The following is a 22,913-nucleotide window of genomic DNA, read 5'->3' as shown; positions in this document are numbered from 1 at the left end:
CTATGGTTGAACTTTAGTTTGCAAGAAATTCAGTGATATATGATACTGCTATACCTGATCTGGAAAAATTCAAACACAAAATAATGAAAATTACAAAGGATTGCAGGATAAGAATGAGAGGTGAAATGTGGGGAACAATGTATGATTTGCATATACTCTTATTTTTTGGTATCTCTGGAGTTCAGGCCAAATGTACAAGTGTGAAGCAATGTTTTTTCCTACTTCCAAATCTAAACCAGGTGCTAATATGTTGTGATGGAGCTTCAAAAAGCAATCCTGTTGTTGCAGGTTTAGGATTTGTTGTAAGAACAAGTTCAGGAGAATGCATTGGAGCTGCTTCAGGTGGTTTGGGTGTGACTACTAATTACTTGGCAGAAGTTATGACTTTAATTGTGGCTGGTGAATGGGCTGTTAGTAAACATCAGTTGGATTCAAATGTTGTATTAGTTGCTTTCTCAATAAATAAGCTGCCATGGAGTGTTCAAAGTAGATGGGAAATAATTATGCACCAAATTCCCTCAATTGATTTTAGGCATTCATACAGAGAAATAAACTTCTCTGCTGATAAAATGGCAAAGAAGAGAGTTGGTTTAAACAAAGGGGTTGTTCACTACTATGATACAAATCCTCAATTTCTTGGAAGTATGGAGAATGAAGAAGATTTATACTTTAGATTTACTTAGATTCTGTATTCTGAAAATTGTTCTTTTAGTTCTCATTTTTTGTACATGGGCTTTTTAGCTTGAATTTAGTGGGCCTAGTCTGCTGGGCTCATAATTGTATTTTTGAAATATATTTAGTAATAAAATTCATGATTTAGAAAAAAAATAAAAAAAAAAAGAAAAAGAACTATAATTTTGGGCATACCAAAATCTTCCAAGGCATACTGAATGAAGACAAAAAAAGGTTGTGAAATAGCAAAATCAGATAACCCCTTAACCCAAAATTTTTTTAATGGCAAATCTGCCCTTTACGTATTAGTGTTAATAATCTTGATTAGTGATTAAATATTTTGTTTAGTAATTAAAATAATTTTCAGAATTATAAGAGTTATTTAGATTAAAAATTTGAGGAAAAAAAAATCAAAGTTTTGGTTTGGTTAAGAAGTAGAGAAAGAGAAGGAGAAAGTGAGAAAATTATAATTCTTTATTCAATGGAGGATGAGGAGGGTCATCATTCATCTAAAAAACCTAGGAAAATACATATCAACTACAACAATGATCCAGAAATGGTTGATTTCTTAGATTATGAGAATGATTTTACACCCACTCAAACTCAAGCTCAAACTCAAACTCAAGATGATGATTTTTATGAGCCAAATCCTGATGATGAAGACATTGATGAGGAACCCAATGCTTCTAATACACAGGTACACTTATATCCTATACTTAATCTCACTCCTATAGCTCTCAATTATCAAAAGTTAGGTTTTTTGAATCATGGTTCGGCGAAACAGGTTGAGGTTCGGCTCACATCTATGAGCCGAATCTACCAATTGATGAACGGTTCGGCTTACTGAATCTGTTTACTGCATGCGCCGAACCTATAATTTCCAATTCCAACCCTTTTGCTAGACACTAGTTCGGCTTATATGAAAGTTTCATAGTAAGCCGAACAACATCCTGAATAGCCCGGAATAGAATCATTACTAATTCGGCTTATATATCCAAAATTGTATGTGCCGAACATAATTTTTTAATTTCTGGGTTGAAATATTGTTACTGGTTCGACACATATGGAGAATATCATATCAGCCGAAGCCTCTTATGTTCAAGGTTCGGCACATAATATGATTATCGTCTGAGCCGAACATGAATTTGTTAATTTTTGGGTTAAAATATTGTTCGTGGTTCAACACATATTGAGGATATCGTATAAGCCGAAACCTGTAAATGTTTATAGTTCGGCACATAATGTGATTATCGAATGCGCCGAACCTTGTTATTATATTCCCTTTCTAGTGTGTAACCTTGTGATATTCTTTGTAGATCGTGCTTGGACCCATGGAAAATCAACCTGATCCAGTAGACATAATTCACGAGGATACCAAGGATCACTTCCAAAATGATTTGGTATGGTTCGGTGTTCGGCTTAAAAATATAAGCCGAATCCACTAAATTGATGAACAATTCGGCTAACTGTTATTGTTAACGTTATACGCCGAACCTTCATTTTCCAACTTCCAACCTAGTTGCAAGATCCTAGTTCGGCTTATATTAAAGTCTAATAACAAGCCGAACTTATATTCGGCTAACTGAATTAGATCTTATCTTCAACTTCAAGAGAATGAAAAGACAAACACAACGCAAAAAGAATGAGGTCATTCCGACGTCGGACGAAAAAGTTATGGACAAAACAAGATCGAAAAACTTGAGTATGCAAAGAGAAGGTTCGGCTGATAACTCAACAACACGAGCTAGCCGAACCTAGAGCCTGCAAATCAATATTTTCGAAGTGTTTACAGAGAGAGGTTCGGCTTGAAAGTGATCTAATCGAGTCAGCCGAACCTGACAACCACCTGGGGTAAATTTCACTTCTCAGGTTCGGCCGGGAAGGTTTGCAAGGTATTAGCCGAACCTGGCACTGTTCTGGGACGTATTCAATACACATTTTGGGGTTCGGCTAAAAATTAACATTTACGGTTTAGCCGAACTGTTCATAGACACTTTTAGGGAGAAATTTCAAGAACAGTTCGGCTCAAAACTCAACTCAATTATCAGCCGAACCCGCTACTGTAACCTTCAAAAAACCTAAGTTTTTAGCAATTTAACCCATTCAATCCATGAAAAAAAACAAATAAAAGACTGGGTTTGTAGGGAATACCTTATTATCCTCATTTTAGTATTTGGAGCTTCAAATGGTTGAATTTCCGATTCAATTTCCGGTTCAATTATAGTTTTTACACCTTCATCTTCAATTGGTTCTTCTTCTTTAATTCATGGATTGGAAGAGGATTTAGAACACCTGACGTTCGCTTTTTTCTTTGTACGATCCATTATATAGTTCAATTTAACCGATGATCGAATTTTCACGAATCGATAATTAATTACAGTGATGAAAAAAAAATCTGAGAGAAAATAAAGGAGGTTTAGCTAGAGGAAGAAGAAGAGATGTTTAGGATAGTTTATTTTTTGATTTTAAGTTCAAGGGTATATAGGTAATTGAACTACCCAATAGACACCCCTTATAAGATCACCTAGGATGGGAAAACTATTTTGTATGCCTTGAAAGTTTTTGGTATGCCTAAAATCATAGTTGAAGAAAAATGGTACCCCTGTTACCAATGTCTTTAGCACATACTCTCTATTCCGGAAACCATCTTGGTTCACTGAGTCCGTTGTTGACTCACCATGCCTCTTGGGCACCCCCTTCCGTTTTTTCTAATCTCTTGAACCATGCCTTAAATGGTTCCCCTCTCGGCCAACCCCCATTACATAACTTATTTTCTTCTCCTCCTCCAAGAGAGTTGAAATTTTAGGGCAAGAAAAGGAAAAAAAATTGAGCTGATGTTGATTTCTCTCATCACTCCAACTTGATTTCTTGATTCGAAATTGTTATTGAAGAGGAGATAGAAATGGCAAATCACGGCAGACGAATTGCGGAAGCTGTTTTTCAAACAAGAGTGGTAAGATCATCTTCTCTCTCACAAATCATGTCCTCCTCATCATCTACTGTTAAACCCAATCTTCTTAATAACATCATTACTAGGACGAGTCACTCTTCATCATCATCATCATCTGTGAATCCAATTTCTAAATTGCCTTTCCATGAATACATATTCAATAAAAACTCAGTACCATCCAAATTGCCTTCGACTAAAACAATCTTGTCTGAAATGTTCCTTAAAAAACACTCTACTCAACAATTAGGGTTTCATCACAGAAAGCTGGTTAATAATAATGGGGTTGGGGTTCCATTAGGTTTGGGTAATAACACTAGGCGGTTCATGTCTATCAAATCTGGTGGTGGTAATAGTGCGAATAAGGTCAATCTCACCAAGTCATTAGCTGGTAAGCCAATGAATTTGTTAAGGTCCACGATTGTGAGCTCTCGAGAAGCTGTTGGTCTTCATGTTGAGGCATTCTGGAGAAGGAATTATCTCTGGATACTTGGTGCTGGTGCTTTTGGACTTTGCCTTATTCTCTGGAGAGTTATGTTTGGGATTGCAGATACTTTTATTGGTTTCTCTGAAGGAATGGCTAAGTATGGATTTCTTGCTCTTTCCTCTGCCATGGTTGCTTTCCTTGTGAGTAATTCTTCCCCCATTACTCTTGTTAATACTGATTCATGCTTGCTGTTGTTGCCTACAGTTGTGGAGAATGCTTATAATTGCCTTCAGTTGTGGAGAATGCTTATAATTTGCTTGAATTTAGAGGGCAAGATGCTTGTAGCTTTAAGGGTGAATTACAAAATGGAGAATTCTGTAGAGTTAGGAAGATATAAATGTTGTGATAGTGAGACAAATTTATGAACGACATTTGGCAAATAGGTTCACAACATCATATGATTAATCTGCATTCTTAATTTACCGGCATTGTTATATCTGGGAGTCCCTGTAATAAGCCTCCTTACTTTTAGATTGTTGCGAAGGCATACGTTCACTTGATAATAATGCCTGGTATTTTCCCATCTGAAGTCAAAAGAGGTGACTTACACCTCTTGGGCTTGGTTTGTTACTTTTTGGGTTATGGTAATCTTCAAACCACTTCTCTAGGCGTGTGTGAGGGGAATAAATCCTCTTGAATGCTTTCATAAGTGCCTCTAAGATCAAACTGTAGAGTGTAGATGTATATGCTATGTAAATACAAGTGTCAAGTGTGAAGAGAAGATAGAAAAAGTGGAGGATCGGATCCGGAGGTTACTACAGTTTTAAGAGAAGTCAAAATACTGAAACTAGTTGGTTTGATTTAGTATGTTTAAGTGAGGCTAATTGATAACTTGTAAATTTCACATACTTTCTAGAGTTGGCTTTAGTTTGGTAGCATTTTGTGTAAGAAATATGAGGCAATGCCTTGAGGCCATATTGAGGCAATGTTTCCCACGAAAAACTCCTCGCCTCGGCTGTTTTTTAAGACCTTGGATGATCCGATGGTTAGAACTTAGAATATATAATTCACCTTTTCATAGTTGATGCAAAAGGAAGACTAAATGTTATGAATTTGAGTCCTCTGTATCTGTATCCTTGATCGATACAGAGTATCATTTACCCAATTTACCGTAAGTAATTTTTTGGTTGATTCAGTTACTTCCTCCTTCCTGGATGTTGCTTTATCCCAGTCTTGCTTGTAAACCTTGTGCTGGTAGGTTGAATCTGGTGTTGTGATTCATACTGTAGCATCAACTAATATACAAATATCTACAGAGTTGGAACTGACAGTCTGAATAAAAATCCTACTCAAGCATACTGGCATCATCCCGAGTTGTTGCTCAGATTTTTGATGAATTAATAGTGTTGCAGGATAGGAGTCTGTTGAGTCAACAGGGGAGTAGAATTATGATGACTGACCTGAATTGGAGCACTTGTTAATGTGCTAACTAGGTACATGCAAAGGCATAGATAACTAGGTACACGCAGTTGGGTTCGAAGACATAAAATGATGAGCTGCCGCAGTTTCTGATTTTTTTGACGTGATTCCAAGTATGCTTCTTTCCTTGTGAGCATTTGTTGTGATATCTTTGTAGAATGATTTATTATTTTCTGTTGATTATAGGGTCTCTATGTGCGTTCAAGATTCACCATAAATCCTGATGCGGTATATAGGATAGCAATGAGGAAGCTGAACACATCTGCAGGAATCCTTGAGGTCATGGGTGCCCCATTGTCAGGCACTGATGTGAGAGCATATGTGATGTCATCAGGTGGGCTTAGGTTGAAGAGCTTCAAGCCTAAGATTGGCGGCAAGAGGTGTTTCCTCATTTTCCCTATACGAGGCTCGGAAAGAAAGGGTCTTGTAAGTGTTGAAGTCAAGAAGAAAAATGGCCAGGTTTGTGCCGTTCCCTTTCTCTACATAGTTATTGACAAACTAATCTCTTTATACATATTTATGTACACCACATAACAGGCTCAGAAACAAACCTACCCACTGTTTGTTAAGTAAGGTACTACGGAGTAGTAAATTTGATGGATCCCTCTCTCTCTTTTTTGCTCTGGAAATCTTTGTATCCACAAGTAGAGGACCAGATCCTCAAAATGTGACAAATACAGAGAGGTAGTTACTTTAGGCGTGGTCAGCTGAATGAATAATTAAGGATCTGTGTCAGAATGTATTAATGCTTGTTTATTAAGTAATAGTGTTATAGTCACAAGTTGGGGGTGGGGGGGTTTGAACCGTGATCAAATGAACGTCTCACAACAACACCTAGCCAGAGAGAGATGGATAGTAGTATAGTAACGAAAAAAGTAGTATTATAAAGAGTAGTATCTATCTTTTCGGCTGCTGTGCTACTACTAATTTTCAGCTATTATACTACTATCTATCTGTTTAGAAGTTATTTCTGTTGTCTTCCTCGTCCTGTGTTGACTATGTTATTCCGGTCAATTTAATCCCTTTGCTGTAAGTGCTGACATTGATGATGATGGTCCATACCTCATAACAGGGGAAGAGGGTTAGGATAATCTTTGGTTCCTATGTTAGTGAGCTGAATTGGGTGTTGTTTTCATTGTGAAATGTGCAGTATGACATGAAGCTGCTAGCAGTTGACGTTCCCATGAGCACAGGACCTGATCAACGTTTTTTCTTGATCGGTGACGAAGAAGAGTATAAGGTAGGGGGTGGTTTGATATCTGAACTTAGAGATCCCATAGTGAAAGCTATGGCAGCGACTAAAGAGTTTGAGGAACTTGACGAAAAGGAAGAGGAAGAGGATGAAGAGCGGGAACTGGAGGAAGCAGAAAGGGAACTGGAGGAGGCAGAAAGAAAAAACCGTGAGGAGATTGAGCAATTGGAGAAAAGGTAGAGTAAGTAGAGTTTATACATACATACTGTTTTGTTGTGTCTTCTTGTTACTTTGTTTGTGTGTGTTCCCCATCTATCTGTTCCTTCCTGGGGGGGTTCTTTTTCATTTGACACTTGGAGCAAAAATACACCCAAGGCTATTTCTGTTTTTTTGGAAGTGGTAGTGATGATGGAAGATACCAAACAAACACGCGTCGGTTCTGCTTCTTGGTGAGATATTATTAAAGAGGTTTTGGCAGCTGGTTTGGTTCCAATTGAATAAAACAGCAGGCTACATACATGTTCCTAGGAAATCTTTTTAGACACCGGAAATAGCTTTATGAATGTGTTTGTTATGTTATTATTCCTTGTTCATTAGTTTTGTTTTTCTTTGTTATACTCCACTAGTCCACTTGGGGTGTGTGAGAAGTAAGAAGAGGGTGGGGAAATGCATCCCGAATACTGAGGAGTATTTTGTTATTAAGCTGGTTTGCTTATTTGAGAAGAAAGTTTGTTTGTTACGTAGGGAGGGTGTAATCGAGATGGATCCTTGTGCGCTGGGAATCTTTGTAGTATAATACACACAACACAAGTAGAGGACCAGATCCTCAAAATGTGACAACAGTACTCTATAGATTTAACTTTAGGTGGTAGTATGTGTGGAAAGAATAGAATAGAAAAGAATAATTAGGGATATGGGTTACTTAGAATGTGTAAATGTTTGTTTAGTATTGATTAAAAGTGTTAACAGTAGTATTATAGTGACAAAGTGGTGGGTGAAATGAATGTTCCACAGCAATTCCTAGATATTCCTGGTCCTGGTCCTAGCTAGAGGGAGATGGATAGATGGAGTGTTACTGTTAATCCTCTTATTACTAAACTGTAGACTACTACTACACCACCAGCAAGCCAACTAGCCAGCAAGAGAGTCAAAGTTTGGAGTGGATCGGGATCAGCAATGGAAGAGGTTGGAGGAGGAGTAATGAAGGGAGGGCAGTGATCTTCTTCTTTCCTTGCTCGTGCCTGTGTTGACTATGTGAGTCGGGTCAATACAATCCAATCCAATCCAATCCCTGCGAAGTGTAAATGCTGATGGGGATGAAAAATGGTCCATCCTACTACAGCCCCCACCATACCATGAGACTTGTTGGATGAGTTGAACATCGTGAAATCAAAAGAAATAGAAATGAAACGGACCCTACCCAGCATCATCTGTAATTTACAAACAAAATGAAAAGAGACAAAGAATAAGTACCAAAGGTTATCATCACAACCTTTGTAGATTCTACTTCTTCTTCTTTCACTCTAGTGCAGATCTCTCTCTTCTTCTCCTTGACTAGTTAGTTAGTTGTCCAGTCTTGATTTAATTGATTATTGATTATTACTGGTGGTGGTATTCTTCATTTAATATTTGGTTTGGTTAATTAAAGTGAAGCCTTTACAAAAGTGAATTTAATAACATCACCACATAAAAGATAGATTTATTTAAATTAATTAACAACAACCAGAAAGAGAAGAAGAAGATTTGTTCTCTCTCTCTCTCTCTTTCTTCCTGAATTCTTCTTCTACTAGAGTATTGTGGAAGAAGAAGAAGAAGAAGAAGAGGAAAATATCAAACTCTATTTTTCAACTCTCTGATTATACTAACTACATTGTCCGTCTCTCTGTCTATGCTTCTTCATTAGTCAAATGGTATGGTGGTGGAGGATAATTCATCATCAATTTCGTAAATTCTGATCACCATTTTCATTATCAATTCATCACCATCATGAATCAGAGGAGGGTGGGGATCTCCTCTTTGATGTCTTCTACTTCTACTAGAGGACAACATCACCGTACTAGTACTCCAATTACTACAGATGAGAATTTGGATCTCTTCTCTAGGAATCCACGGATCTTCAATTCCTATTCTTCTCATGAATCTGACTCCTCAACCTCAGCAGCAGCAGCTGGTACTCACTCACTTATTCTTTAAAGTAACTTGTGATCCAACTCAACTGATTGATTACTTTGCATTTGCAGCAGCAGTTTCTATGAAATTGGGAAGACTTTCAGTTGCTTCTGTCAAATTATCATCTCGCGATGATCTTTTCAACAACAACAACAACCATGATGATGGCGAAGCAGGAAAACACGATTATGATTGGTAATTTAATTTAAGAATCCAACTCCTCTTTTTCATTACATTTCTCTGTGTGTAGTAAATCTTGGAATCGCAAAATCTGTAGTCTTTCCTTAATTTAGAGATCTGAATTACAGACAGAGTATCCCCAGATTTCTATGATTTTCATTCTCCAATGTCCAAATACACTGGATGGATAGACTGGTCCCATCATTTGCTACTTAAATGATTACTAATTTTGTAATAGGCTTCTCACCCCTCCGGGGACTCCTCTTGTTTCTTCTTCCGATGCCAATGAGCCTCCATCAGCTCCCAGAAGAACAGCATCAGTTAGATCAGCCTCTACCACCAAGCCTTCAAGGGTACTTTTTTCTTTCTCTTCTTTTACTCAATCTTTACCATTCCCATTTATCTGCATTTCCCTCCCAATTGGAACACCTTTTAAACTATCTCTGCATAATAAATACTGTTAGTGAACCTTGCAACCTCTGGTTTCTGGTTTTATTCCAAGTCTTAACCAGCACTATCCCCAATTTTCCTTTGTTTCAGCTTTCAGTGGCACAACCAGAGAACATCTCACGACACACTAGAAGTAGTTCAGTCACTCGCTCATCAATCTCTACAACATCTTTTTCCGCCAATAAATCCTCTGGGTCGATCCTCAACACCAGCTCGCAGTCCGTCACGTCTATCTCTAGACCTTCCCGTTCATCCTTGCCGCCGTCTTCAGCAAGACCTTCCCCTCCGACATCTAGACCATCTACACCAGGTGCTCGACCATCAACCCCTTCCAGATCCAGAACAATCACAACAACCACTACTGTTGCAAAACCCCAAACCCCACAAAATTCAAGACCCTCAACTCCAACTTCAAGGACGCAAATCTCTACAAATTCAAATACTATAGCAGCTCGGTCAAATTCCCGTCCTTCAACTCCCACTCGTCGAAACGCAGCACCAGGTCCGCCACAAGTTAGAGGCCGTTCAGCCTCTGTAGGACCACCACTAACTAATAGCCGGAGCTCGTCAGTGGCATCTCGTGGAAGCTCACCTGCACCACGCACCCGAACCATGCATCAACCCATTGTACCACCCGATTTTCCTCTTGACACCCCACCAAACCTACGGACAACAATGCCAGACCGTCCGGTTTCTGCTGGTAGGTCCAGACCAGGTACTGGTCTTGCTGCTAGTAGAAAGGTGGAAGCATCAGGACCGGTGAGTCCGAATCCGAACCCGCTACGGAGGCAATCGGCGTCACCCGTAACCACAAGAGGAAGACTTTCAGAACCTTCCACAAGAGGAAGATCCCAAGTGAATGTGAATGCAGTGGATAATCAGAAGGTGTCACCAAGCTCGGATGCAGCTACTCGGAGGCCTTTGAAACCTGCCACGTCAATGGATAGTACTGGATTTGGAAGGACAATCTCAAAGAAATCAATTGATATGGCACTCAGACATATGGTATGTACACTTCAACAAATTGTCAATACAATTTTTTTTTGTTTTTCTGCTTTCTTGCTGATTCTCTTTCCTTATTTCTGCAATGTTATAGGATATTCGCACTGGTTCTACAGGGGGTGGTCGCAGTCTCTCAGGCATATCTGTTTTCCCTCAGAGTGTGAGGCCTGGCATGGCTAAAGGTGGAGTAGGTCTCCAGCGCGGTACTCGTGTATTAGATTCTTATCCTCCACGTTCCACTAGCAGCAACAATGGTAGAACACCTGGCCATTCTAACGCACCGTCCATGTCAGACAATGGGAGTGTATCTTGCCTTGATATGTCTCAGGATGGGGAAACAGAAGAAATCGCCAGTCGCTTTACTGGAAAACTTAGTGAACCTGATATCTACGACAGCTCTAGATACGAAATGCTTCTGCTGAAAGAAGACCTTAAGAACACAAATTGGCTTCAGACCATGGATGACAAATCTGATTTATTTGAGCATCAACCTCTTCCAGAACCATTCGACCCTTTATAGATTTTTATGTTCCTCCAGATACTTTTGTTAATGTTTTCTTCTGTAACCCTTTATAAATTGGTCTTTTTCATTTTTCCTTGGTGCGGGAAGAATTTCTCATTCGTCCCTTTCAAAAATACGAGTCTCAAGATTGTTCTGTTTCCAGGAGTGTAAGTACTAATTGTGTGCTCTAACAGTGAAAAGTAAAATAATTAAAAAAAAAAAAATGATCCGATAATGAATTTCTGGCTTCTCTATATGATGTTTAGAATGCAGCTTCTACAATAGAAATGCCAGCGACATTGCAGCTTAAAGGTGCTAAATTCAGCCACCCAATGTTCTGTTTTCATTTTGTTCCATGATTTGCGATATGGCCCTCCTAAATATAGTCTTAGCTGATACAAAACATGAGGATTTCCCCCAAAAATTGCTCCATCTCCTGAGAAGAGGAAGAGGAGATCTCTGCATTTTGGTTTGGGAGGTTTGTCGCATGGGAGGCAGGGGATTGTGAGGATTTTCTTCTTGTTTGTTTGTTGCAGTTTTTCAAGAGAAGAAGCTTGAAAATAAAAGTGAATGGCGGATCCATCTACCTCCAAACCATCATCGAACAACAGGAATATACCGGTCATCACACCTCATTATCCTCCCCCAGACCCTCCGGAATGTGATGACGGTGGTGCCAAGAGCCATGCAAACAAGAAACCTTCAGGTTTGTCGTCGAAATTATCCATAAAGCCTTCACGTCGAGTTTCCTTCTCTGAAACCGATACATGTTATGAGTACTCTCCTCCAAACAAAAGTGGCATGAGTCGGTGTTACCACCGATCATCAGCGTCAAGTGTCAAGAATAGCCATTGTGGTTTACGTGGATGCAGTCGATTTCTTCCGTGTTCCTCGCCGTCATCTCGTTGCTGCATCTGTTGTTTGTGGACGTGCATTATATTGTTGTGTTTATTCTTCATCGTGGCAGTAGCATTTGCTCTATTTTTGATATATTTCCAACCACGGTTGCCGGTTTTCCGTATCGAGAGGCTTGATTTCTCAACATTAAATATCACCGATGCATCATCTTCGTTATCGCAGCAGAAATATCTCCTGTCTACAGATATCGAATTATCGATTGTAGCTTCCAACGTAAACGAGAAGATAGATTTTTCATACAGTTCTCTTATGGTTTACGTGTCATCTGGAAATGTAACATTGGGTAATGGCGAGGTACCAGGATTCTTTCAGCTGGCTACAGCGTACAGCGGCCACAGCAACCTGACAACGCCAACAAAGACGGTGTTGAACATTCGGGCAGGTGTGTCTCAATCTGCAGTGGACGTTGAGGAGGGCGAAAGGTTAAGAACAAATTTATTAGAAAGCAGCGACGATAACAAGACCATAATGATGACAAATTTGGATGTGATCTTAAGCGGCACTATAAAATTCAACTTCAGGTCATCGTCGTCAGGAAGCAGTGTTGGTAGTAGTAGTGCAGGCAATGAAATTGCAGAGTCTGAAGCCGTAGCGACGTCGAAATTTCCAGTATCGGTGTTGTGTAAGAATATTGACATGTCAAGGTTTGCTGGTGGTGATAAGCCCCACTGCAAAGTTGAATTGTTCACTTTCCAGGTAACAAATACGCCTAATGTATTTTGATACACATCAATTTTCAACTGCGGCGGCAAATCTGCGTGCTTACAATGAGCAGAGCGGCATATGCAACTTTGCGAAAATGGATGGATGATTGGAGGATATATGCATGACTAGCTGATGAGGCCAATGGGCAACTCTTTTCATTTTTGTTATCCTGCAAATTATAATCTCCCAAAATTTAACTAGTTGTTGTATATAAATACATATATTCACCACGTGAGGCGATTGAGAGATGCAATGTTTTGCTTGATTCTTACCGGCTTATAATTAGCTTGCATCTAGTGTTGTGCTAGCTATTACCTTGATGCGCATGTGCATCGATCAGATTGAATTGCCATGGAGAAGAGCACACATATATGGGTGTGCACAGTTTCGCCTGTGAAAAGTGCGTATGCAATTGAAAAGATGAAAGAATACCTCGAAATGAACCTTATAACTAACTATAACAATTTCGGTTCCCATATATGTACTACTGTAAAACCAGCAAATTTGTTTTGCAACAAAATGATTAATTGGCGTTAAGCAGCAGGTAATTCTAATGCATCCGCAATTACCAATAGAGATGAGTTGGGAGTAGTTTTTGGAGGATGTAGAAACTAATGGAGGTATGCATTTGCAAAGACTCCAACCTTGTCTCAAAGTTACTACTACTACTTGTTAGATTTACCGAGTAGTAATTTGTAACTGTCTGCTATAAGCGTATGAGTCACCTCCGTTTTAGTTCTTGTCTGTTTACTACTATGATATTCTTTTAGGGTTTGGTTTACTTTTCTCTTGTAATGAGAGCTACTTAAGTCATCCTTTGTTCTGCCGCCTAGGTTAACTCTTATCTATTCAATACAACTTATCATCCATATATCTGTCCTCAACATTTATTATTGATCAATCATTTTCAACAAAGAAAATTTTTTGTTTGGTCCTAAGAGCGTCCACAGTGGTGCGAGTATAACCAAAGACCAAAGACTAAAAAAAAAGATCAAATTTGGGTTTAGTCCGTCATGTGGCGTAGTGGGAAAAGAGTATATTTGGTCGTGCGTTGATAAATATTACGCTTGGGATCAGGCGTTGGTAAAGATAACGCCCGAATGGGGCGTTGGTAAAGATAACGCGCGAGTGGGGCGTTGGTATAGTATACGCTTCAGAAACAAAAAAAAAAAAAAAAAGTGGGGCGGAGGTATAAAGCCCGCCCCATGTAAGTTTTGAAAATTTGTGAAAGTGGGGCGTTAAGTATATCAACGCCCCGTTTCATGCGTACATTATATTAACGCCCCATCGGGCGTACATTATATCAACGCCCCGTTTCAGGCGTACATTATATCAACGCCCCGTTTCATGCGTACATTATATCAACGCCCGATGAATGGCGGAGATTATATCAACGCCCGATGTGTAGCGGAGATTATATCAACGCCCGACTATATTTGGATTTGGTCCTGATCCCAGATCAAATTTGGTCTGGATTTTACTCTTTGATCAAATTTTGATCGATGGTCCGTCCCACTACGCCAGCCCACTCGACTGAAAATTTGGGTTTACTCGTCCATTGCAGTTGCTCTATACCCATAAGGTTATTTATAGCAGGGTCTAACTAGATTTTACTCTTATTCTAAGGTCCAAAGTTATTTTAAAACATGAAAATGACTAATATACCCCACTGTTTAAGTACGTGTGAAATAACATACTTCTACCAAATCGGGATTTTATTTATCTGGAGATCCAAATTTAATTAAAACATATAAAGGACCATAGATTTGAGTACATATCTGCTACACTATTTACAAATTTGAGTACATATCTGCCACACTGCTTACAAATATGAGTACATATCTGCTACACTACTTAGGAATCTGAGTACTCCTCAATTCACTTTACTTTATTGCAGCACCAGCACCTCTGCAGTCAACCATTCACCACTGCCTTCAGCTCCATCTTCTCAGTAATCTTCTATCTTGCTGCATCACAATCTTCTTAGCTTAAACCACAACTGCAACAGCTACATCAACACCATTGTCATTTCAATTCAGCTGCAACACAGACTTGTTCTTCTTCCCTGTTTAAACAGCACTACCATCTTCATAAACCCATTGAGACGAACATCTCATCCACTGATTTTGTTCACAGTAATCACCACCTACAATTCCTCCTCTATCTCATCTGTATCTTCAGTTTACATCAGCAACCCAACCTTCTATGTTCCTCCAAATCCATTTGCAGCACACCTTCTTTCAAACACACATCACAACCAATTTGTAACTTCATCAAGACCACCACCAATTTCACAAGCTTGCAAATCTGAACCAACAACAACTCCTGTTCCTATCATTCAAAATCTGTAATTTCTTGCAATAAGTTCTGAACTGCAACTCCAGATCATCTCCATATCCAATTCCAGTACTGAATCAAACGTAACAAAGAGCATCTATTTCAGTATTTCATATACGTACTGAATCAAACATAACAAGGAGCACTTCCTATCAGTATGTGATATATGTACTGAAGATTCATGAACTACAAATCAACAGTATGACAACAACAGGTGACAGATCTATGAAAAATAAGAGAATCGAAAGACATATTACAGTATTTCACATAAGTACTGAAGGGTAAGACTAAAAAAGGAGCAAAAACACAGCAAATAGCTCCTATCAGTATTATACATACATACTCATGGATCGAACCAAAAAAATTGGAAAAACTTCAAATAAAACAAAATTAGAAGAGTTTTGTATCAGTACGCCATACATGTACTGTCAATTCATACACGAAAAACAACTGTAACAAACCTAAAAACCATAAAAGCGTCAATCAAATCGATTTGATTATCAGAATACAATCAAAAAAACAAATCAAATGAAGAAAAACCGAACAAAATAATCAAACAAGATGATTAGAAAGCATACCTGGAAATAGAAAACAAATATTCTCCTCGTAAATCATAACGATGCACCATCTTGTTCTTCTTCATTCAAAATAAGCTAGGTTTCTGTCAATACAGGATATACGTACTGTTGTTTCATACAAAAAAAACAAATCTAAAAACAACAAAATGGAACTAGTATGATCAAATCTAATAACGAAATGAACCAAAAACGTGATTATTCATCTAGATCTAGTAAATAATCAAGAAATCAAACATGGAGATCAAAATCTTAATCAAACACCACAACGATTAGACCAAAAAAAACAGTTTGTATCAGTATGCCACATATGTACTGCTGATTCATGAACTAAAAAATAATTGTATGTAAATAATCTATCAAAATAGCATAATCGAGAGAGTCTTATTTCAGTATCGAAGATATATACTTATGAATCAAACAACAACAAGTGATAAAACTAAGAACAAGACAGAATCAAAAGCAATTTGTACCAGTATGCAACATATGTACTGTTGGATAATACCCCTGAAACAACAAACAAGCACGATTTTGATAAATAAAGAAGCGAAAACAACAAGATAATCAAATCGAAAGTTCAAATATGTTAAAAACATCATAATCTAACCAAAAAATTGAATAATTACAATCAAGATTCATAAAAAACAAGCCAAAACAAAAATAAACGCAAAAAACAAACAAAAAACGAAACAATAAAGTGAAAACGTAATCAAAAAAACAAATCAAAAGAAGAAAAACCGAACAAAATAATCAAACAAGATGATTAGAAAGCATACCTGGAAACAGAAATCAAATATTCTCCTCGTAAATCATAACGATGCACCATCTTGTTCTTCTTCTTCTTCTTCTTAAAAGTAGACTAGGTTTCTGTCAGTACGGGATATACGTACTGTTGGTTCATACACAACAATCAGCTGCATGTCAAAAATAATTAATGAATCCGTGAAAAACAGTATTGAAACACTTCTATTTCAATATTCCATATATGTACTTCTGAATCAAATAAAAAAAGGTCTTCAAAACTAGGTTTCTGTCAGTACTGCAGATACGTACTGTTGGTTCATACACAAAAATAAACCGAAACACATCTAAAACCAACAAAATGAAACTGATATGATCAGATCTAGTGAAGAAATTGACAAAAAACATGATTATCCATATAGATCTGAACTATTTTTTAATAAAATAAAATAAACAATCAAACAAGGAGATCAAAACATAATCAAACATCCATTAAACGATTAATATTAGAAGCCCTAAAATAAACATTACTAGATAAAAATTGATTATAAAAAAAAAAACTAGACTAACATCAACAATAAGAAAATCAACCTATATATCTTGCAAAAATCTTCATCGGAGGAGTTCTTCTATAATATACAAAACGATAGCTTTGGGATCGAATTGGCGACTCAATTAACGAAATCAAAAAGATCTCCAACGTGAAAGCTTCTTTGGAGCAAAACCAAAAATTGAAAGAGAAGGTGACGATAAGAACCAGGAGATTAAATATCTAGAGGTGGAAGGTTAATTTGTGAATTTCGAAATTACGCATTACCGGTCCCGCACGTGTACCGGATCAGGGGATAAAATTTTTGGTCCAATTTTCTCTTTTTCCTTTTATTATGGACCTCTGGTTACTGGACTTTAATGGGTGGACCTGCCATTAACTAAGACTACCATAATAGTACCTATTGGTAATTCCTACTTTCAACAATGGTATCTCTGCTTACATCATTAAATACCACTGTTCTTAGAGCATCCACAGTGGGCGAGTATAACCAAAAATTTGGGATGAGATCCTAACACAGTGGGACGGAGTAAAGATCAAATCCCAACCAAAGATCAAATTCCAGACCAAATATGGTCGCGACCAAATCCCAAATTCTAATATAGTCGGGCGTAAATTTAAAGTACGCTTGTTGCTGGGCGTAAATTTAAAGTACGCTTGTTAACGGGCGGAGATTTAAATTACGCCCGATGAAATTTTAATTAAATAAAAAAAAAAAAAGAATGAGGCGGACTTTTAAAGTCCGCCTGATGAAATTTTAACAAAAAAAAAATGGGGCGGACTTTTAAAGTCCGCCTGACGAAATTTTAATCATGTACCGTTGCGTCACAACACGGACTAAACCCAAATTTTGGTCTTTTTTTTGATCTTTGATCTTTGGTTTTGATCGCACCAAAGCAGTTGCTCTTAGAGTACTAAAAAAAAAACAAAAACAAAATAATAATAATTATTATGGTTGTGATGACTCAAAATATCATTCTGCACTCCAATTTGACTCCAAACTCTGCCTTTGCCAAATTTCCGTAACTGAATAAAAGTCATACACGGTGTCCCAAAAAGAATGAATTTTTTGAGAAAAATCTGAATCTTGACCGGAAATCTTACAAAGATTTTTCTTTTGAAGACACAGGATCCCATAGGCCATAGATTGAGGCAGGGGTACAAAAACAAGTGCCTATTAAACCACGCGCACTTTCTTTCTCATAGAGATGGACACAAATGTGAGCTGGCTACCGGTCCAATCCAAAAGGCATTGGTGTTTGGTCGTGTCATTTCCTTTTAATCAACTTTTTTCCTTTTCGGAGAGAGAGAATAAAGAGACAACGAGAAATCCACGAACATAAATAAACTTTAAGATAAAGGAGGAATCCCCTAATTTATTTGATTTGATTTTGATTTTGATTTTATTGGATATATGATGAAGAAGATTAAACAACAACAACAACATTTGGTGATGGTAGGGTGAAGCTTTAGAGATCAGATCAGTTTTATGCTGCTGCTGATCATCATCACTCTTCCAATATTACATTTCTATTTCTGTCCAGGTAGGTATCCTATTTTCTATATCCAGATTTTATTGTTTCCATTCTGTTTTTTCCCTTCAGATTTCAGGTGATTTCTTGTTATTTCTTCTTCAAATTTGTATGTCTTATCCGCAGCATGTTCTCGTTGTGATTATCATATTTTGGTTTTAGGTTTAATTGTTTGTGTTAATCAAATGAAACTAATAGGAAAACATGATTCATGCCATATCTCAGTTATTACTTGAATTCGAGACAAAATTCAGGAAAAAAACTGATTACCATGGGAAATTTTAATTTTTCTACTTATTTGCAATTCACTACCAAAAACTTATATGCCGAGCCCAATTTTACTGATTTATGTCTATTAATCTACAGGGAACTCACTGCTGCCTTTACAATCCACAAAGTCTTGTCACTCTAAGATTGTTATGGGAAATTCTTGTGCTAGCAAGGTAAACCATTGCATCTCCCATTTGTCTCTAAACCATATCTTTCCTAACTTATGTCTGCTTTGGATGCACTTCTAATTGCATTTCCCACTTTTACGGTTTCAATATTATCTCTTCATTGTAATTACCGGTCTCTATATTCTTCAAATAAGGATATCATGTCCTGCTTCTTTTCAAAGGCTCTGTAGAGATTGTGTTAGCACTATGTATACAACATAACAACCCCACCCCATGACACTCTGGCTAGTATATTAAGTGTCTTCAATAAATGCAATTGGTTACAGCTTTCTTTTCTACTCTTCAGATATAAATCTACATGACACATTTCTGGGTAGGTCCACATTTTCTATTTCCGTTTTTGTTGGATGTTCTCATGCCCTAATCACCTCAGAAGATTTGCCCAGTAGTTGTAGATCATTTGTATCCAAGCCTCCCACTTACTCTAGTTAGGGAAACATTTAAGATGTTCCAGGTACTATGTTTTTGAACTATGACTGACATGAAACACGGTTGCCCACCATCTCAAATTTCATTTGGGTTTTCCCAAGAAGCATCAAAGCTTCATTTCTGAAAATAGTTCTAGAAGCCCTGTTTAATCTACCCTCTTTCTCTGTATTCAACCAAATTGGTTTCGTATAGGCAGTGTTGTGGGTTTGTTGAACCTAGAGACTTGGTACATGATGTGGCTCTATGAGAAATCAAAGTTTGGTTTTACAGCACATATTCATTTTGTTAAACCCTTCATTTTGTATTAATATAAAGGCATTGCCCCTACATTGTACTTGCAGTCTCGTGATGACGACGAGGATTCTTACCATCATAAGGTAAACTTTGCTAGTGGGAATGTGCATCTTATAACTACCCAAGAACGCTGGGAAGAGAAATTGGCTGAAGCAAAAAGGGATAGCAAGATTGTAAGTATTCTTTGAGTTGTTTACTTGTTTTTGCTTAAGAAAGAGACGGATGGAAATGTTAGATAACAAAGTAACTTAAACATCTTAGTTGTGAGGCTTCATTGTCATATATTCCAGACCTAGTGTTGCACATTCAGTTGTGGCAGTTACACTGGCTTGTGGTATTCACAACAGAATTCTGTGATAGATTTCTCTCGGGATTTTGATAAATTGTCTACGAAGTTGCAGTTCGTCTCTATATATTCAGTAATGATCCTCAGCTGTTGAACTCCTTGTGCTTCGATTTGCTTAGAAATTACATATTTGTTTGGCTGTTCAACAGATTGTTGCAAACTTTAGTGCGTCGTGGTGTGGTCCGTGTAGAATGCTTGCTCCTCTCTTTGGCGAGCTGTCTGAGAAATATCCTACTCTTATGTTCCTCACCGTAGATGTTGATGATTTACCTGTACGTATTACTGCATTGTTACATTTTTTTGGCTTTCCTAACGTAATAGTGTGGTCTCTTTCCTTCAAATTCCCCGAAATTTATTCGGCGGTGCTGGGTTGCAGGAGCTTAGTTCTTCATTGGATATCCGAGCTACTCCGACTTTCTTTTTTCTCAAAGATGGGCAGCAGATCGATAAGCTTGTTGGAGCTAACAAACTAGAGCTTCTAAAGAAGATTCCAGCTGCTGCTGATTCTGCAAAAGAAAGCTGATAATTTCTTTTTCTTGTGTGGCATGCTTGCTTTCTGCCCGGAAACATAGAGATAGGGGAGGTAATAAAGTTACTAGTGTATGGTTGGTGGATGGCCTTTAGCTGCTGCGATGAATGTGAGTGGCCATATCTTTAGCGTTTTTTTAGAAATGTAAAACGCACTACTAGAACCAAGTTTTTGCACGTTTGTAATGTCCCACTCAGATGTACAGGTAAAAAATTATCTAACGAAAATCTTCAGTTTCCATATCAGTGTAAATTTTCCCAGTGACCAAATGTCTTCTCAGTGACTTGAAGTTCTCATACTTCGGTGGAAAGCCAAAAGTCCATAATCCCAACACCCGTAAACACTTGTGTCGTCAAATGACATTGGTACAGTGAATTGGTAGAACAACGGTGAACGGCATTTGATAACCCAAACCCAGTGAAACAAGCTGCAGCTCAAACTTCATGGCATAACATTGTTGGGTGTAAACTTCGTCATTCCAAACTCCTGAAGCTAACTAACATGAACATCACAAGACTAATAAAGAATTGAAATTGACTTTGTAAAAAGTCAGTAAAGGGAGTTAAATGATTTCTTATTTCCTAGTTACTTTACTATCAAACTAATCACACATTCATTTTGATATAAGCAGCTTAATCAATAGAACATTGGCTACAAAAACATAAAAAATTGAACCACTCTACATCATTGAATCTTCTTCTCAGATTTTAAAAGAATTTTCTTTGATTTCTCTCCAGCTTAAAAGGGAGAAAACAAACATTTCTGTAGGAATAGAATATTGCACATGTATTATATGCGAGTAAGGAATAATTAGATGTGTGCAAAGAGCGTCGCATACACTCAGATGTGATAACGAATTGAATGATGTCGACCTAATCATGAATAAAGTGTGAAGAACTGTGCGAAGTTTATAAGGTCTGCGAAAATAGCCAATGTACGTGTGCGATAATATCGCACAAAGATTCCGAAAGTAAAGGATCTCTTAGCTGTCATCCATTATATAATATCATATATAAAAAGTAGTTGGTCTATAGAGAAGGGGGTTCTTTAGAAGGACTTTGATCAAGAAATTAGGAGAGAGAAAAATTGTAAAGTGAGAAAGAGTAAACCTGAATTTCCAATTACCTTGTAATTGTTCTTGTGATTTTAATAAATAAAAAGATGATTTACATTGAGGCTGGTTAATTACTAGTAGATTCTTATATTTGTGTGGTTGTGAGATTTCTTGCAACTACATTTGGCGCTAGAAAACATGGAAGAGTGATAAATCCTGGTGGTGAATTTGTTTAAAAGTTCAATCTCAGAAAAACAAGAGTGATGGCGAGAATAAGATCAGTTATTCAACCAATGGTGGCGAGAAGGAGTACAAGAATTGCTGAGAGAAGAAGAGAAGAAATTCCAAATCAACCAGGGATGGGAGAAGAGAATATTCAAGGAAACGAAGATCCAATTGGAACTCAACGTACACAAGAACAAAACAATCCTATTGATTGTGATAGAGTAATCCTACATACTTCATAAACTGATTCAACTGAAGAACAAGAGAAAAGAACTGTAGCAATGGGAATGATAGAAGGAGATGACAATAATATGACAATCGCAGAATTGAGACAAAGATTGATCGCAGAAAGACATAGAGAAGATGAAATACGTGCGAACCTGATACGACAAAATGATGATTTTAGAGAAGAGAATCTTAGATCAAGAAGTACAACCAGTACAAGATCGAGATCAAGAAACAGTAGAAGTTTATCAAGACAAAGTCGATCTAACCAAGGACATACTCGAAGAGAACAAAATCTAGGAGTTATTGACGAAAACCTGCAGTTAGATGACAATTCACAAGAACATGATTGATATGAGCAACCACGAGAACATCATCATAGAAGAGAAAATCAAAGAATTGACAGGAATCAAAATGCTGGAGAACGTCATCACATCCTTCACGAGCGAGGTAATAATGCGGAGCATGATCCAGAACAAGGGAGAGTTTTATTACATGGTAGAGAAATGTTACGAGATCAGTATGCACATGAAGACGAAGAGAAAAGAAATAATGAACTTCATGAACGTGAACGAGCTGAAAGAGAAAGACGCAGACGAAGAAGAGAAGAAACTGAAGAAAGAGAGATACATGAAGCCATGCGGTAAAGTAGTCATGAGAATAGGTTAAGACAAGCAAGATTAAAAAGACCTATGCAATACGATTTAGATCAATCTATGAGTGAAGAAATTCTTAAAGAAATGGCAGAATTACGAGAAATGATAGTTGTGCAAAAAAATAGTGGAAGAAGACCGTTAGAAGAAGCCGTAGAAGAAGCTGGAAAAATACCTTTCGCAAGGAACACACAAACTGCAATAATACCTTCTAAGTGTACTTTACCTATATTTACTCATATTTTTGATGGAACTACGTGTGCAATACAACACGTAAAAGCTTATAGCAGATCTTTACTACAATGGGAAGGGAATGATACAG

At 37.6% G+C, this 22,913-nt stretch overlaps 4 protein-coding genes across 5 annotated transcripts; all 4 read left to right on the top strand.

Annotated features, from left to right (window-relative positions):
• The first annotated feature begins 3,438 nt into the window (after positions 1 to 3,438).
• On the top strand, positions 3,439 to 7,458 carry LOC113357902. The gene is made up of 3 exons (XM_026601394.1): positions 3,439 to 4,246; positions 5,712 to 5,984; positions 6,676 to 7,458. Exons 1-3 carry the CDS (start codon positions 3,575 to 3,577, stop codon positions 6,955 to 6,957), a joined length of 1,227 nt encoding a protein of 408 aa, XP_026457179.1. The 5' UTR covers positions 3,439 to 3,574; the 3' UTR covers positions 6,958 to 7,458.
• Positions 7,459 to 8,212: 754 nt separating this feature from the next.
• On the top strand, positions 8,213 to 11,274 carry LOC113357901 (sialidase-like). Of its 2 annotated transcripts, none has more exons than XM_026601392.1 (5): positions 8,213 to 8,887; positions 8,961 to 9,081; positions 9,305 to 9,419; positions 9,607 to 10,521; positions 10,613 to 11,274. In XM_026601392.1, exons 1-5 carry the CDS (start codon positions 8,704 to 8,706, stop codon positions 11,036 to 11,038), a joined length of 1,761 nt encoding a protein of 586 aa, XP_026457177.1. In that variant the 5' UTR covers positions 8,213 to 8,703; the 3' UTR covers positions 11,039 to 11,274. The 2 variants fall into 2 exon arrangements, with proteins under 2 accessions (XP_026457177.1, XP_026457176.1); XM_026601391.1 differs by having other exon boundaries at positions 8,220 to 8,887; positions 8,958 to 9,081.
• Positions 11,275 to 11,444: 170 nt separating this feature from the next.
• On the top strand, positions 11,445 to 13,191 carry LOC113357900. The gene has a single exon (XM_026601390.1). It carries the CDS (start codon positions 11,591 to 11,593, stop codon positions 12,659 to 12,661), a length of 1,071 nt encoding a protein of 356 aa, XP_026457175.1. The 5' UTR covers positions 11,445 to 11,590; the 3' UTR covers positions 12,662 to 13,191.
• A 4,948-nt stretch (positions 13,192 to 18,139) lies between these two features.
• LOC113357898 (thioredoxin H4-1-like) lies at positions 18,140 to 20,686 on the top strand. Its single transcript, XM_026601389.1, has 5 exons — positions 18,140 to 18,390; positions 18,745 to 18,821; positions 19,607 to 19,732; positions 20,055 to 20,177; positions 20,282 to 20,686. Exons 1-5 carry the CDS (start codon positions 18,336 to 18,338, stop codon positions 20,426 to 20,428), a joined length of 528 nt encoding a protein of 175 aa, XP_026457174.1. The 5' UTR covers positions 18,140 to 18,335; the 3' UTR covers positions 20,429 to 20,686.
• The last annotated feature ends 2,227 nt before the right edge of the window (positions 20,687 to 22,913 follow it).

The sequence above is a fragment of the Papaver somniferum genome, chromosome 3 (assembly GCF_003573695.1).
Source record: "Papaver somniferum cultivar HN1 chromosome 3, ASM357369v1, whole genome shotgun sequence".
In the NCBI taxonomy this organism is placed as follows: domain Eukaryota; kingdom Viridiplantae; phylum Streptophyta; class Magnoliopsida; order Ranunculales; family Papaveraceae; genus Papaver; species Papaver somniferum.
The sequence above is the reverse complement of the archived record's forward strand: the minus strand, read 5'-3'. Positions and strand labels throughout refer to the sequence as shown.

What these genes read in the sequence shown, in the direction of transcription:
- LOC113357900 (XM_026601390.1), top strand. Translation starts at nt 11,591, where the DNA reads ATGGCGGATCCATCTACCTCCAAACCATCATCGAACAACAGGAATATA.
- LOC113357898 (XM_026601389.1), top strand. Translation starts at nt 18,336, where the DNA reads ATGCTGCTGCTGATCATCATCACTCTTCCAATATTACATTTCTATTTC. An exon ending in ACATTTCTATTTCTGTCCAG is followed by an intron (nt 18,391 to 18,744) that starts GTAGGTATCCTA and finishes ATTAATCTACAG; the next exon opens with GGAACTCACTGCTGCCTTTA. An exon ending in TAGATGTTGATGATTTACCT is followed by an intron (nt 20,178 to 20,281) that starts GTACGTATTACT and finishes GCTGGGTTGCAG; the next exon opens with GAGCTTAGTTCTTCATTGGA.
- LOC113357902 (XM_026601394.1), top strand. Translation starts at nt 3,575, where the DNA reads ATGGCAAATCACGGCAGACGAATTGCGGAAGCTGTTTTTCAAACAAGA. An exon ending in CTGCCATGGTTGCTTTCCTT is followed by an intron (nt 4,247 to 5,711) that starts GTGAGTAATTCT and finishes TGTTGATTATAG; the next exon opens with GGTCTCTATGTGCGTTCAAG. An exon ending in TCAAGAAGAAAAATGGCCAG is followed by an intron (nt 5,985 to 6,675) that starts GTTTGTGCCGTT and finishes TGAAATGTGCAG; the next exon opens with TATGACATGAAGCTGCTAGC.
- LOC113357901 (XM_026601391.1), top strand. Translation starts at nt 8,704, where the DNA reads ATGAATCAGAGGAGGGTGGGGATCTCCTCTTTGATGTCTTCTACTTCT. An exon ending in GGAAAACACGATTATGATTG is followed by an intron (nt 9,082 to 9,304) that starts GTAATTTAATTT and finishes ATTTTGTAATAG; the next exon opens with GCTTCTCACCCCTCCGGGGA. An exon ending in CTACCACCAAGCCTTCAAGG is followed by an intron (nt 9,420 to 9,606) that starts GTACTTTTTTCT and finishes CCTTTGTTTCAG; the next exon opens with CTTTCAGTGGCACAACCAGA.